We start from the raw sequence: 13220 nt of genomic DNA, 5'->3' as shown, positions 1-13220 counted from the left end.
GAGTGCTCCCCCGGGTGATTCCCTCGTTCTACTGGGGGACTTCAATGCTCATGTAGGCAACGACAGTGAAACCTGGAGAGGCGTGATTGGGAAGAATGGCTGCCCGGATCTGAACCCGAGCGGTGTTTTGTTATTGGACTTTTGTGCCCGTCACAGATTGTCCATAACGAACACCATGTTCAAACATAAGGGTGTCCATATGTGCACTTGGCACCAGGACACCCTAGGCCGCAGTTCCATGATCGACTTTGTAGTTGTGTCATCGGATTTGCGGCCTCATGTTTTGGACACTCGGGTGAAGAGAGGGGCGAGGCTTTCTACCGATCACCACCTGGTGGTGAGTTGGCTGCGATGGTGGGGGAGGATGCCGGACAGACCTGGCAGGCCCAAACGCATTGTGAGGGTTTGCTGGGAACGTCTGGCAGAGTCTCCTGTCAGAGAGAGTTTCAATTCCCACCTCCGGAAGAACTTTGAACATGTCACGAGGGAGGTGCTGGACATTGAGTCTGAATGGACCATGTTCCGCGCCTCTATTGTCGAGGCGGCTGATTGGAGCTGTGGCCGCAAGTTAGTTGGTGCTTGTCGTGGCGGTAATCCTAGAACCCGTTGGTGGACACCGGCGGTGAGGGCTGCCGTCAAGCTGAAGAAGGAGTCCTATCGGGTTCTTTTGGCTCATAGGACTCCTGAGGCAGCGGACAGGTACCGACAGGCCAAGCGGTGTGCGGCTTCAGCGGTCACAGAGGCAAAAACTCGGACATGGGAGGAGTTCGGGGAAACCATGGAAAACGACTTCCGGACGGCTTCGAAGCAATTCTGGACCACCATCCGCCGCCTCAGGAAGGGGAAGCAGTGCACTATCAACACCGTGTATGGTGAGGATGGTGTTCTGCTGACTTCGACTGCAGATGTTGTGGATCGGTGGAGGGAATACTTCGAAGACCTCCTCAATCCCACCAACACGTCTTCCTATGAGGAAGCAGTGCCTGGGGAGTCTGTGGTGGGCTCTCCTATTTCTGGGGCTGAGGTTGCTGAGGTAGTTAAAAAGCTCCTCGGTGGCAAAGCCCCAGGGGTAGATGAGATCCGCCCGGAGTTCCTTAAGGCTCTGGATGCTGTGGGGCTGTCTTGGTTGACAAGACTCTGCAGCATCGCGTGGACATCGGGGGCGGTACCTCTGGATTGGCAGACCGGGGTGGTGGTTCCTCTCTTTAAGAAGGGGAACCGGAGGGTGTGTTCTAACTATCGTGGGATCACACTCCTCAGCCTTCCCGGTAAGGTCTATTCAGGTGTACTGGAGAGGAGGCTACGCCGGATAGTCGAACCTCGGATTCAGGAGGAACAGTGTGGTTTTCGTCCTGGTCGTGGAACTGTGGACCAGCTCTATACTCTCGGCAGGGTCCTTGAGGGTGCATGGGAGTTTGCCCAACCAGTCTACATGTGTTTTGTGGACTTGGAGAAGGCATTCGACCGTGTCCCTCGGGAAGTCCTGTGGGGAGTGCTCAGAGAGTATGGGGTATCGGACTGTCTGATTGTGGCAGTCCGCTCCCTGTATGCTCAGTGCCAGAGCTTGGTCCGCATTGCCGGCAGTAAGTCGGACACGTTTCCAGTGAGGGTTGGACTCCGCCAAGGCTGCCCTTTGTCACCGATTCTGTTCATAACTTTTATGGACAGAATTTCTAGGCGCAGTCAAGGCGTTGAGGGGATCTGGTTTGGTGGCTGCAGGATTAGGTCTCTGCTTTTTGCAGATGATGTGGTCCTGATGGCTTCATCTGGCCAGGATCTTCAGCTCTCACTGGATCGGTTCGCAGCCGAGTGTGAAGCGACTGGGATGAGAATCAGCACCTCCAAGTCCGAGTCCATGGTTCTCGCCCGGAAAAGGGTGGAGTTCCATCTCCGGGTTGGGGAGGAGATCTTGCCCCAAGTGGAGGAGTTCAAGTACCTCGGAGTCTTGTTCACGAGTGAGGGAAGAGTGGATCGTGAGATCGACAGGCGGATCGGTGCGGCGTCTTCAGTAATGCGGACGCTGTATCGATCCGTTGTGGTGAAGAAGGAGCTGAGCCGGAAGGCAAAGCTCTCAATTTACCGGTCGATCTACGTTCCCATCCTCACCTATGGTCATGAGCTTTGGGTTATGACCGAAAGGACAAGATCACGGGTACAAGCGGCCGAAATGAGTTTCCTCCGCCGGGTGGCGGGGCTCTCCCTTAGAGATAGGGTGAGAAGCTCTGCCATCCGGGGGGAGCTCAAAGTAAAGCCGCTGCTCCTCCACATCGAGAGGAGCCAGATGAGGTGGTTCGGGCATCTGGTCAGGATGCCACCCGAACGCCTCCCTAGGGAGGTGTTTAGGGCACGTCCGACCGGTAGGAGGCCACGGGGAAGACCCAGGACACGTTGGGAAGACTATGTCTCCCGGCTGGCCTGGGAACGCCTCGGGGTCCCACAGGAAGAGCTGGACGAAGTGGCTGGGGAGAGGGAAGTCTGGGCTTCCCTGCTTAGGCTGCTGCCCCCGCGACCCGGCGGAGGATAAGCGGAAGAAGATGGATGGATGGATGGATGGCACTCCGAAAGGAGGGAACAAAAAATACCATCCGCGAACTATACTTAGCGCGGAATATAACTATGAAATTTAACAATAACAAAAAAACGCTCCAAGAGGAGGGAGAAACAATGGGCTATAAAACTTCTTCACTGTTTCTGATCTAGAAAGATAGACAACAAAAATTCCCTCAAAAATTGAGGAAAAAGAGAAAAAGGAAAACTCAAAATACCAACAAGGGAATTCAGGATCAGGATACTCGAAGCAAGACGAGGCAAGGCTTGGGCTTGAAGCTAGAGATGCACGAGACAACGAGACATTCTGGCACAGAACAAAGGGAGACGCAGACTATAAGACACATGGGGTTAATGAGGGAACAGGTGGAAACAATCAGGGATCAGGGATGACGTCAGACTGATGAAACAAGAGGATGGGCAAGTGACCTGCAACGAGAGGAGAGTTATTTTTCAAACTAAAACATGAAATTCACAAGACAAAAAACCAAGACAAGAACTCCCACACCGACATTTTTTCCATCTTAAAGATCTAAAAAAAATATTTGGGAATGTCCGGCTGGCCTTAATTTGCCCAGGTCTGCTTTATCACATCCTGTGTAATTCTTCTCCGTTAAAATGTACGTAGGTTTTTTTCAAAACATTGTTCTGCCAAAAGTGCGTCAACTTGACGGATGAAAAATGTGGTACCAATGTATTTGCTTTAATAAATAAGTTAAAGTACCCATGATTGTCACACACACACACTAGGTGTGGCGAAATTATTTTTTGCATTTGACCCATCCCCTTGTTCCACCCCCTGGGAGGTGAGGGGAGCAGTGAGCAGCAGCGGTGGCCACGCCCGGGTATCATTTTTGGTGATTTAACCCCCAATTCCAACCCTTGATGCTGAGTGCCAAGCAGGGAGGTAATGGGTCCCATTTTTATAGTCTTTGGTATGACTCGGCCGGGGTTTGAACTCACGACCTACCGATCTCAGGGCGCACACTCTAACTACAAGGCCATAATGGTAATGGTATTCATTTATTTGGAACATGCATAGAGTTACAATACGGTCCGTCATATATTGCAAGTATGTCATCTAATGTAATTTACCTTTAAGCCTGAGCTACATTTGACGATGGATGGTCACTCGTGATGTTTTTGCCACCATGATATCACATTTTGCTTGTTCATTCCCTTCATATTTAGTCTCATTTGTCACTGAACAGGCAAAAGTGTCACGTACTGTAAGAAGAACACATGACACAAGCAGGAAATGTTCCAAATGCATGATCCTCCAAAAAACTTTCAAATTTTTCAACCTTTTTTGAGCCAAGGCACGTTTTTCATTGGAAAAAATCCAGAGGCACACCACCAGCAGAAAACATTTAAAAAATGAAACTCAGCAGCCGATATTGACAATGAAAAAGTCGTTCTCGCAATTGTTGGATATTAATTCAAACCACAACCAACCATCACTATAGCTCTTGTCTCAAAGTAGGTGTACTGTCACGACCTGTCACATCACTTTGAGTTTTTTGGTGTTTTCTTGTGTGTAGTGTTGTAGTTGTTGTCGTACGCTCCTATTTTGGTGTTGATTGTCATGCCATGTACGGATGTACTTTGTGGACGCCGTCTGCTCCACACGCTGTAAGTCTTTGCTGTCGTCCAGCATTCTGTTTTTGTTTACTTTGCAGCCAGTTCAGTTTTAGCTTTGTTTTGCATAGCCATCCCTAAGCTTCAATGCCTTTCCTTAGCGGATTCACCTTTTGTTTATTTTTGGTTTAAGCGTTAGATACCTTTTTACCTGCAAACCATCGTCGTCATTCCCGACATCTACAAAGCAATTAGCTACCTGCTGCCACCTACTGATATAGAAGAGTATCAGTAGCACAGACACTCAACAACGGCTCATTTGCGGATTATAATTACTGGTTTGCAAAAAATATTTTTAACCCAATTACGTGAAATTACATAATCTCCCACGACACACCAGACTGTATCTCACGGCACACTAGTGTACCGCGGCACAGTGGTTGAAAAACACTGCTGTAGATGATGCAGATATCTAATGTACTGCGTGAAGTCATGCATAATGGAACTTTTAAGTGCTTTTGAGAAGTGTGTTTCTTCCTGACCTTTTCTGTCTATCCTCTGGTGAGGGCGGTCGCATTTTCCCCCCCTTCCTTCTTCTCCCTGCTTGCTCTCTTTGTTTTGTCCTGTCTACACTTTTTTGAAGCCTCTTTCTTTGCGCTGTCCTCCAAATCTGAACATCAGACCAGCTGGACTCTCGACTCAATTGACAAAATCTTTTCGACGAGGAAAAGAGGTTCTGTGAAGCCTGGAAGCCCTGATGGAACCATTGCTGCGGGGTACGTGAGAGATTCCTGGGATAAATGGAGAATCATGTGCCTCTCAGTCCTTTCCATCGAGGACGTGGAAGACATCTACCTATTTGGAACCGTGATCGCGGCGCACCTGCTGATTGGGCTGGGCATTGCTCTAGTGTATCGTCAAATTCGTAAGACGATGGCAGCCACTCAAGGAGCCCAAAGGCTGTTCGTCGCAATGGAAGGAGTGGGCCAGTCTGGGGCGATTTCTGAACTGAATCGTAAGATGGATCACATCATAGAAAAGCTGGTTGAAAGGGAAAATTTGGATATGAGAACAGACAAGCCATTGTAATGTCTGCTCGCGGAAAAACAAAATCCTAATCTACGATTTGACTCCCTCAAATGGCCTTGATGCAACAACAGGAGCAAGCTGTTCTGAAAACATCCCCTCGAGGACTCCTCAATGATGGACGCTTTTGACCTCCCTCTCTCCTCAACGACACCTGGAGATGAACTTTTGCTTACATGCAGAACGGCCCCAGGCCTATGGACACTACATCAACACACCCAAGACAATGGGCATATACACACACACACCCCCACCCTCACCTCACGCCTTCACCACCGCTTGATTCCCCTTCGGGGTGATGGGACAGCTTTATAGCAGCAGTCAACCTCCAGGGTCCCAACTCCCCCCCTCTGTTGCGAGTTGTCATGATTATATGTAACATGTTTATGTGTGCATGGCATGGAGGTTTTTTCCCACTCCAGACTGGGCCCCCTTAGGAGCCCAGTCTAGATTGTATTTTTTTACTCATCTTTTTCCCCAGCGTTTTACCTTTTTCCCATCTTTTACGGGGCGCCTTGTGGCGACCCATCAGCGTTCCTGTTCTGTAACCCTGTGCACGATTTGTTTGTCTAATCTTGAACGGGTCTGTGCTGAAAACAAACATTTTACAATACATTGCACGCACTTATTCCAAGTGAAAGTTGCAGCCGTCGTCCTCAGAACACACTTGCAGGTGGATTCCACTCTACTTTAGAGTAGCTCTTAGTCCATGCCGTGTGTGTGGCGCGGCACACTCAAACTAACAATCAAAATGCAAATGTGCATGACTTGGTCTTGCCAAACCTGGGAGAAGTAAATCCCAGTGACAGCGCTTTCACGCTGTCAGCTTTCAAAAGATTGGCAAATGTAGGCTGCATTTAAGTGCAGGGGGGGACAACTGGTGTGCTTTGTTGATGTTATTGACTTGTTGGAGTGCTAATCAGCCATATTTGGTCAGTGCATGACTGCAAGCTAATCAATGCTAACATGCTATTTAGGCTAGCTGTATGTACATCAGTGACGTGCGGTGAGGTTGATGGCTGGTTAGGCACTGACTTCATCACAGTCAGATTTACAAACATATGAACCCTAAAGAGTATCTTATTCACCATTTGATTGGCAGCAGTTAACGGGTTATGTTTAAAAGCTCATACAGCATTCTTCCCTGCTTGGCACTCAGCATCAAGGCTTGGAATTGGGGGTTAAATCACCAAAAATGATTCCCGGGCGGGCGCGGCGCCGCTGCTGCCCACTGCTCCCCTCACCTCCCAGGGGGTGATCAAGGGATGTGTCAAATGCAGAGGACACATTTCACCACACCTAGTGTGAGTGTGACAATCATTGGTACTTAAACTGAACTTTAACTTTACACATACAAACTGTAGCACACAAAAAAGCACATGTAATTAAAAAAAACGTTATTATGGTTTTACCTTTACTTATAAGTGCGGGAACAGTGGTGTTGGTGTTGGAGGAGTTGTGAATGAATGAAATATGAAATCCGTGCTGCAGTCTGCAGGTGTACCTAATGTTGTGTCCCTGCAGTCGTTCACGGCTCCTCCGGCGCGAGCATTGTTGTTTTTTGCACTTTTTGGCTTCTTCTTAAGTGACTTTTTTTGGGTGGATTCGGTCTAGCACGTGGAGGGTTTGGGTGTGGGCTTCGGTTTGTGTGGCGCACCCGTCGGGGGGTGCATTCTGCGGCGGGTGTGCATTAACCGGCACAAGGAGGCGGGATTACTGCGAGCCTCACACAGTGCGTCTTTGCAGCAGTTTTATGATTGCTCAGCACAAGAAATACTTACACACATACAGTTGTTGACAAAATACACTGTACATTATATACCTCAGCTAACTAAACTATGGAAATGTATAATATAGTTCATATAGCAATACGGTCTCACTGCACAGCAGACCAGCAGTTAGCAGAGTCCGCAATCCATGTTGAGGCACAACTGAGTGACGTGCCTCAACTGGCTGCTGATCACCGCACCGTCTCTTCTCAGTATTTGAACGGCAAATGTGAAAATTCAGCGATTTTGAATAAAAATAATCTAAAACTGGTGAAGTTGAATGGAAAATAACTTTATAGTATAATCACTGAATACATATAACAATTAAATTTTTTTTTTTTTTTTTTACATTTTTTTTTTTCCATGATGGCAGGTGAGGCGGGGCCTCACCTGCCTCTAGTGACTGCACGTCACTGATGTACATATTGCATCATTATGCCTCATTTGTAGGTATATTTGAGCTCATTTAATATCTTTTACTTGTATCCTCTTTGTATATAATTTAGTTTTGCATGTCTCATGACACATTATCTGTATGTAATATTGGCTGCATTTCAGATAGTTATTTGTGTGCCATGTTGTTCCAGACCACAGCAAACATTACCTAGCTTGCCAAAGATTGTAATAAATCTATCAAAAGAAGACAGCCTGCTGTTTCTTTTAACTTGGAAACACACATCTATACCTTTTGCCATTAAAAGCCAGTAATTTCCAGGAGTTATCTCACCTTTTAAGTAGCCTCTGATTTACTATTGGTTTTTAATGTTGTAAAAATGTGTAGAATAAATATTACATTTCAACATTTCTGTCAATGAAGATTTGCTTCAGCCTGCGACACATAGTCATTTTGATAGTAGGCTACTATAGTTAATATAGACACTTAACGTACATCATGTGTTGCCTTTAATATAACACTCATATACAACTTTTAATTTTTTGCGGCTCCAGAAAGATTTGTTTATTGTATTTTTGGTCCAATATGGCTCTTTCAACGTTTTGGGTTGCAACCCCTGGTTTAGTGCAAGAGTGGATTTTATTTTGTGATGTACCGTAGTTAACCGTCAGGACGGTTTCACCAAAGTCTGTGTTTTATAAATCCTGTTCAGTAGAATCAGAATGAAATAATAATCTGTCAACCAATCATGTCGAATGTGTACATTTGTAAAAGAAAAAGAAAAGTACACACTAAAAAATACTGGGTTATTTTGATAACCCAATTCATGAGTTGCTAGTGTCGGGTTAAATTTTGGAGTTATTTTTATGAAGAGCAATCAATTTTTTGCATTATAAGGGTATTATTTTAACTCAATTTCTGGGTTTTCAAAATTGTGAACCATTTTTGGGTTGTTTTTCTCGTTATTTTTGGGAGGGGGATACAATTATTATATAAGTGTATTAGAGATGTCCGATCATGGCTTTTTTGCCGATATCAGCTATTCCGATATTGTCCAACTCTTAATTACCGATTCCAACCGATACGATATATTCAGTCGTGGAATTAACACATTATTATGCCTAATTTTGTTGTGATGCCCCGCTGGATGCATTAAACAATGTAACAAGGTTTTCCAAAATAAATCAACTCAAGTTATGGAAAAAAATGCCAAACTGGCACTGCCATATTTATTATTGAAGTCACAAAGTGCATAATTTTTTTAACATGCCTCAAAACAGCAGCTTGGAATTTGGGACATGCGCTCCCTGAGAGAGCATGAGGAGGTTGAGGTGGGCGGGGTTGAGGTGTGGGGGGGGGGGATATGGGGTAGCGGGGGGTGTATATTGTAGCGTCCCGGAAGAGTTAGTGCTGCAAGGGGTTCTGGGTATTTGTTCTGTTGTGTTTATGTTGTGTTACGGTGCGAATGTTCTCCCGAAATGTGTTTGTCATTCTTGTTTGGTGTGGGTTCACAGTGTGGCGCATATTTGTAACAGTGTTAAAGTTGTTTATACGGCCACCCTCAGTGTGACCTGTATGGCTGTTGACCAAGTATGCAAGCATTCACTTGTGTGTGTGAAAAGCCATAGATGTTATGTGATTGGGCCGACACGCAAAGGCAGTGCCTTTAAGGTTTATTGGCGCTCTGTACTTCTCCCTACGTCCGTGTACACAACGGCGTTTTAAAAAGTCATGAATTTTACTTTTTGAAACCGATACCGATAATTTTGAAACCGATACCGATAATTTCCGATATTACATTTTAAAGCATTTATCGGATATCTCTAAAGTGTATATATATGCGTGTGTATATATATATATATATATGTGTGTGTATATTTGTGTATATATATATATATATATATATATATATATATATATATATATATATATATATATATATATATATATATATATATATATGTATGTATATATATATGTATATATATATATATATATGTATGTATATATATATGTATATATATATATATATATATGCGTAGATATGTGTGTATATATACACACATACATATACATATATATACACACATATATACATATATATACACACACATATATATATACACTTATATAATAATTGAACGAGTAACGCATTTTTGGGTAAAAAATGTTTTATTAAAAAGTTACTTTTTTCTTGAAGGGAATTTATTATGGATTAATCTCATTAACATTATTTACAATCAGCCAAAATTGAGTTAACATAACTCAACTTTTGGGTTAAATAAGTGAAGTGAAGTGAATTATATTTATATAGCGCTTTTCTCTAGTGACTCAAAGCGCTTTTACATAGTGAAACCCAATATCTAAGTTACATTTAAACCACTGTGGGTGGCACTGGGAGCAGGTGGGTAAAGTGTCTTGCCCAAGGACACAACGGCAGTGACTAGGGATCGAACCTGGAACCCTCAAGTTGCTGGCACGGCCACTCTACCAACTGAGCTATACCGCCTTGTCAAATAATTTAGCGCAAAAGTTGGATTGAAAAAATTAACCCAAAATGTTGATTTAAAATAACTCAAATAAGGGGTTCGTCCTTTTCTGAACCAACAGTTGGGTTAAAATTGGGTTATTTTTTAGTGTGTACAACAACTGCAACACCTATTTTTTTTTTTTAATAAACTTGTTTTTGTCCTTTTTTTTTTTTTTTTTCTCTCCAAGCGAGGAGGCTCGGCTCACAACTGCGGTCAGCTGAAGGTGGGCCAGGTGATCCTGGAGGTGAACGGGGTTTCTCTGAGAGGTCGCGAGCACAAGGACGCCGCCCGCGTCATCGCCGAGGCCTTCAAGACCAAAGAGAGGGATTACGTGGACTTCCTGGTGACGGAGTTCAACGTGGCGCTATAGCCGAGCGGGAGAGGAGAGAGACCAGGATGGATTCTTTTTCAACAGCACAACTTAACGATCCCTCCGCCAGATCCTGACCGCATTCCTCCAGCCATGAACGTGTTGACCTTTCCTTTCAACATGTTACCTCCCTGCTGTGACACCTTATGCACTAAGTAGGAACTAGCAAAGTCGGCATAATCTATATTTTGCTCTCTTTTCAACAAATGCAGTTGTCCGGGATACGCAGACCAAGTATTATATTTACTGTACATGTGATGAATATAGAGAAACTGTACAAATTAGAAGACCCGGATACAATCAATGTTGTATCAACAAATATATTTACACGGAAATATAAATATATGACGAGAGCAGCTCAAATGTGTTGTCTTCATTTGTGAACCAAATGAACAACCTTCCATTTTCTACTCAGCTTATTTTGTGCAGGATGGCGGCGTTCTGCATGGAGGATGCAAGGCAAACTGCCTGGGAAGTACCAGAGAAAACCTGCACATTTCACACAGGTTTGAATTCTCAAGCTTCTTGTTCATGCTCCTGAAACCATTTCTTCTCGTCTGTGTGATAGAATCAAGCATCCACCATGACGCCACGTGCAACTTTCAACGAGTGAGTAACCCGTGACACCGCAAATATTTCTGATGTGGCTTTCTGAAATACTACTAACTATGCCAAAGATGTGGGATATTACATACAAACCCCAAAACCAGTGAAGTTGGCACCTTGGTAAATGGTAAATAAAAACAAATAAAATACAAAGATTTGCAAATCCTTTTCAACCTATATTCAACTAAATAGACTGCAAAGACAATATACTTTAACGTTCAAACTGGAAAACTTTGTTATTTTTTGCAAATATTAGCTCATTTGGAATTTGATGCCTGCAACATGTTTCTAAAAAAGCTGGCACAAGTGGCAAAAAAGACTGAGAAAGTTGAGGAATGCTCATCAAACACTTATGTGGAACAACCCACATATGAACAGGCTAATTGGGAACAGGTGGGTGCCATGATTGGGTATAAAAGCAGCTTCCGTGAAATGCTCAGTCATTCACAAACAAGGATGGGGCGAGGGTCGCCACTTTGTGAACAAATGCCTGAGCAAATTGTCGAACAGTTTAAGAACAACATTTCTCAACGAGCTATTGCAAGGAATTTAGGGATTTCACCATCTGCGGTCCGTAATATCATCAAAAGGTTCAGAGAATCTGGAGAAATCACTGCACGTAAGCAGCAAGGCCGAAAACCAACATTGAATACCCGTGACCTTCGATCCCTCAGGCGGTACTACATCAAAAAAGCGACATCAGTGTGTAAAGGATATCACCACATGGGCTCAGGAACACTTCAAAAAAACCTCTGTCCGTAACTACAGTCCGTCGCTACAAACTCTACTACGCAAAGCGAAAGTCATTTATCAACAACACCCAGAAACGCCGCCGGCTTCGCTGGAACCGAGCTCATCTAAGATGGACTGATGCAAAAGTGTAAAAGTGTTCTGTGGTCTGACGAGTCCACATTTCAAAACTTTTTTGGAAACTGTGGACGTCGTGACCAAAGAGGAAAAGAACCATCCGCCTTGTTGAAGGCGCAACGTTCAAAAGCCAGCATCTGTGATGGTATGGGGGGTGTATTAGTGCCCAAGACATGGGTAACTTACACATCTGTGAAGGCGCCATTAATGCTGAAAGGTACATACAGGTTTTGGAGCAACATATGTTACCATCCAAGCAATGTCTTTTTCATGGACGCCCCTGCTTATTTCAGCAAGACAATGACAAGCCACATTCTGCACGTGTTAAAACAGCGTGGCTTCGTAGTAAAAGAGTGTTGGTACTAGACTGGCCTGCCTGTAGTCCAGACCTGTCTCCCATTGAAAAAGTGTGGCGCATTATGAAGCTTAAAATACGACAGCGGAGACCCCCGGACTGTTGAACAACTTAAGCTGTACATCAAGCAAGAATGGGAAAGAATGCCACCTGAAAAGCTTCAAAAATTGGTCTCCTCAGTTCCCAAACGTTTACTGAGTGTTGTTAAAAGGAAAGGCCATGTAACACAGTGGTAAAAATGCCCCTGTGACAACTTTTTTGCAATGTGTTGCTGCCATTAAATTCTAAGTTAATGATTATTTGTAAAAAATAATTTGGTTTCTCAGTTCGAACATTAAATATCTTGTCTTTGCAGTCTATTCAATTGAATATAAGTTGAAAAGGATTTGCAAATCATTGTATTCTGTTTTTATTTACGAATTACACAACGTGCCAACTTCACTGGTTTTGGGTTTTGTAATAGTAAATGATGTATTTTTCTAATTGGAGCCTAAACAAAACTTTTTACAACCTTTTTTTAAATAAGCGTTTAACATAATTAGAGCCCTTTATACATGAAATAACACCCATCTTGTCACCTTTACACTTTATCACCCAATATAGTAGCCCTGAGAGTGTACTACTGTAGATTACAGTACTCACTAGTAGCCTGGAGGATCCTCCAAGTGGCATTGGTATGACCTTCACCCGGCCACTACAACACGACCACGACGTGCAAATACTTCATCACATCCTGGGCAACTCCTCTAAGTTAGAACTGGGCTTCCTTGTGCTAAAACCACGGGTGTAAATTGTTCTCTCAAAAGTTGGTCAACTTGACAGTCACAGCTACGGCCATTAGCTATATTGTTAGCATTATGTGTTGTTAGCATTACTTGTTAGTAGAGATGTCCAATAATGGCTTTTTTGCCGATATACCGATATTGTCCAACTCTTAATTACCGATTCCGATATCAACCGATACCGATATATACAGTCGTGGAATTAACACATTATTATGCTTAATTTTGTTGTGATGCCCCGCTGGATGCATTAAACAATGTAACAAGGTTTTCCAAAATAAATCAACTCAAGTTATGGAAAAAAATGCCAACATGGCACTGCAATATTTATTATT

The 13220-nt window shown here is 43.8% G+C and overlaps 1 protein-coding gene across 4 annotated transcripts in view; it reads left to right on the top strand.

The window, feature by feature from the left end:
* Positions 1-13220, top strand: part of whrna (whirlin a) — a 350775-nt gene that overhangs the window by 331768 nt on the left and 5787 nt on the right. For all 4 annotated transcript variants that reach the window (XM_061980754.2, XM_061980751.2, XM_061980752.2 and 1 more), the window contains one exon: positions 10093-10884. In XM_061980754.2, coding sequence (XP_061836738.2) covers positions 10093-10275 — 183 coding nt within the window. In that variant the 3' untranslated portion in view covers positions 10276-10884. The remainder of the gene's footprint in view (positions 1-10092; positions 10885-13220) is intronic.

Source organism: Nerophis lumbriciformis, linkage group LG20 (genome assembly GCF_033978685.3).
Source record: "Nerophis lumbriciformis linkage group LG20, RoL_Nlum_v2.1, whole genome shotgun sequence".
Lineage (NCBI taxonomy): Eukaryota > Metazoa > Chordata > Actinopteri > Syngnathiformes > Syngnathidae > Nerophis > Nerophis lumbriciformis.
Note: the sequence above shows the minus strand (reverse complement) of the source record. Positions and strands in the feature narration are given on the sequence as shown.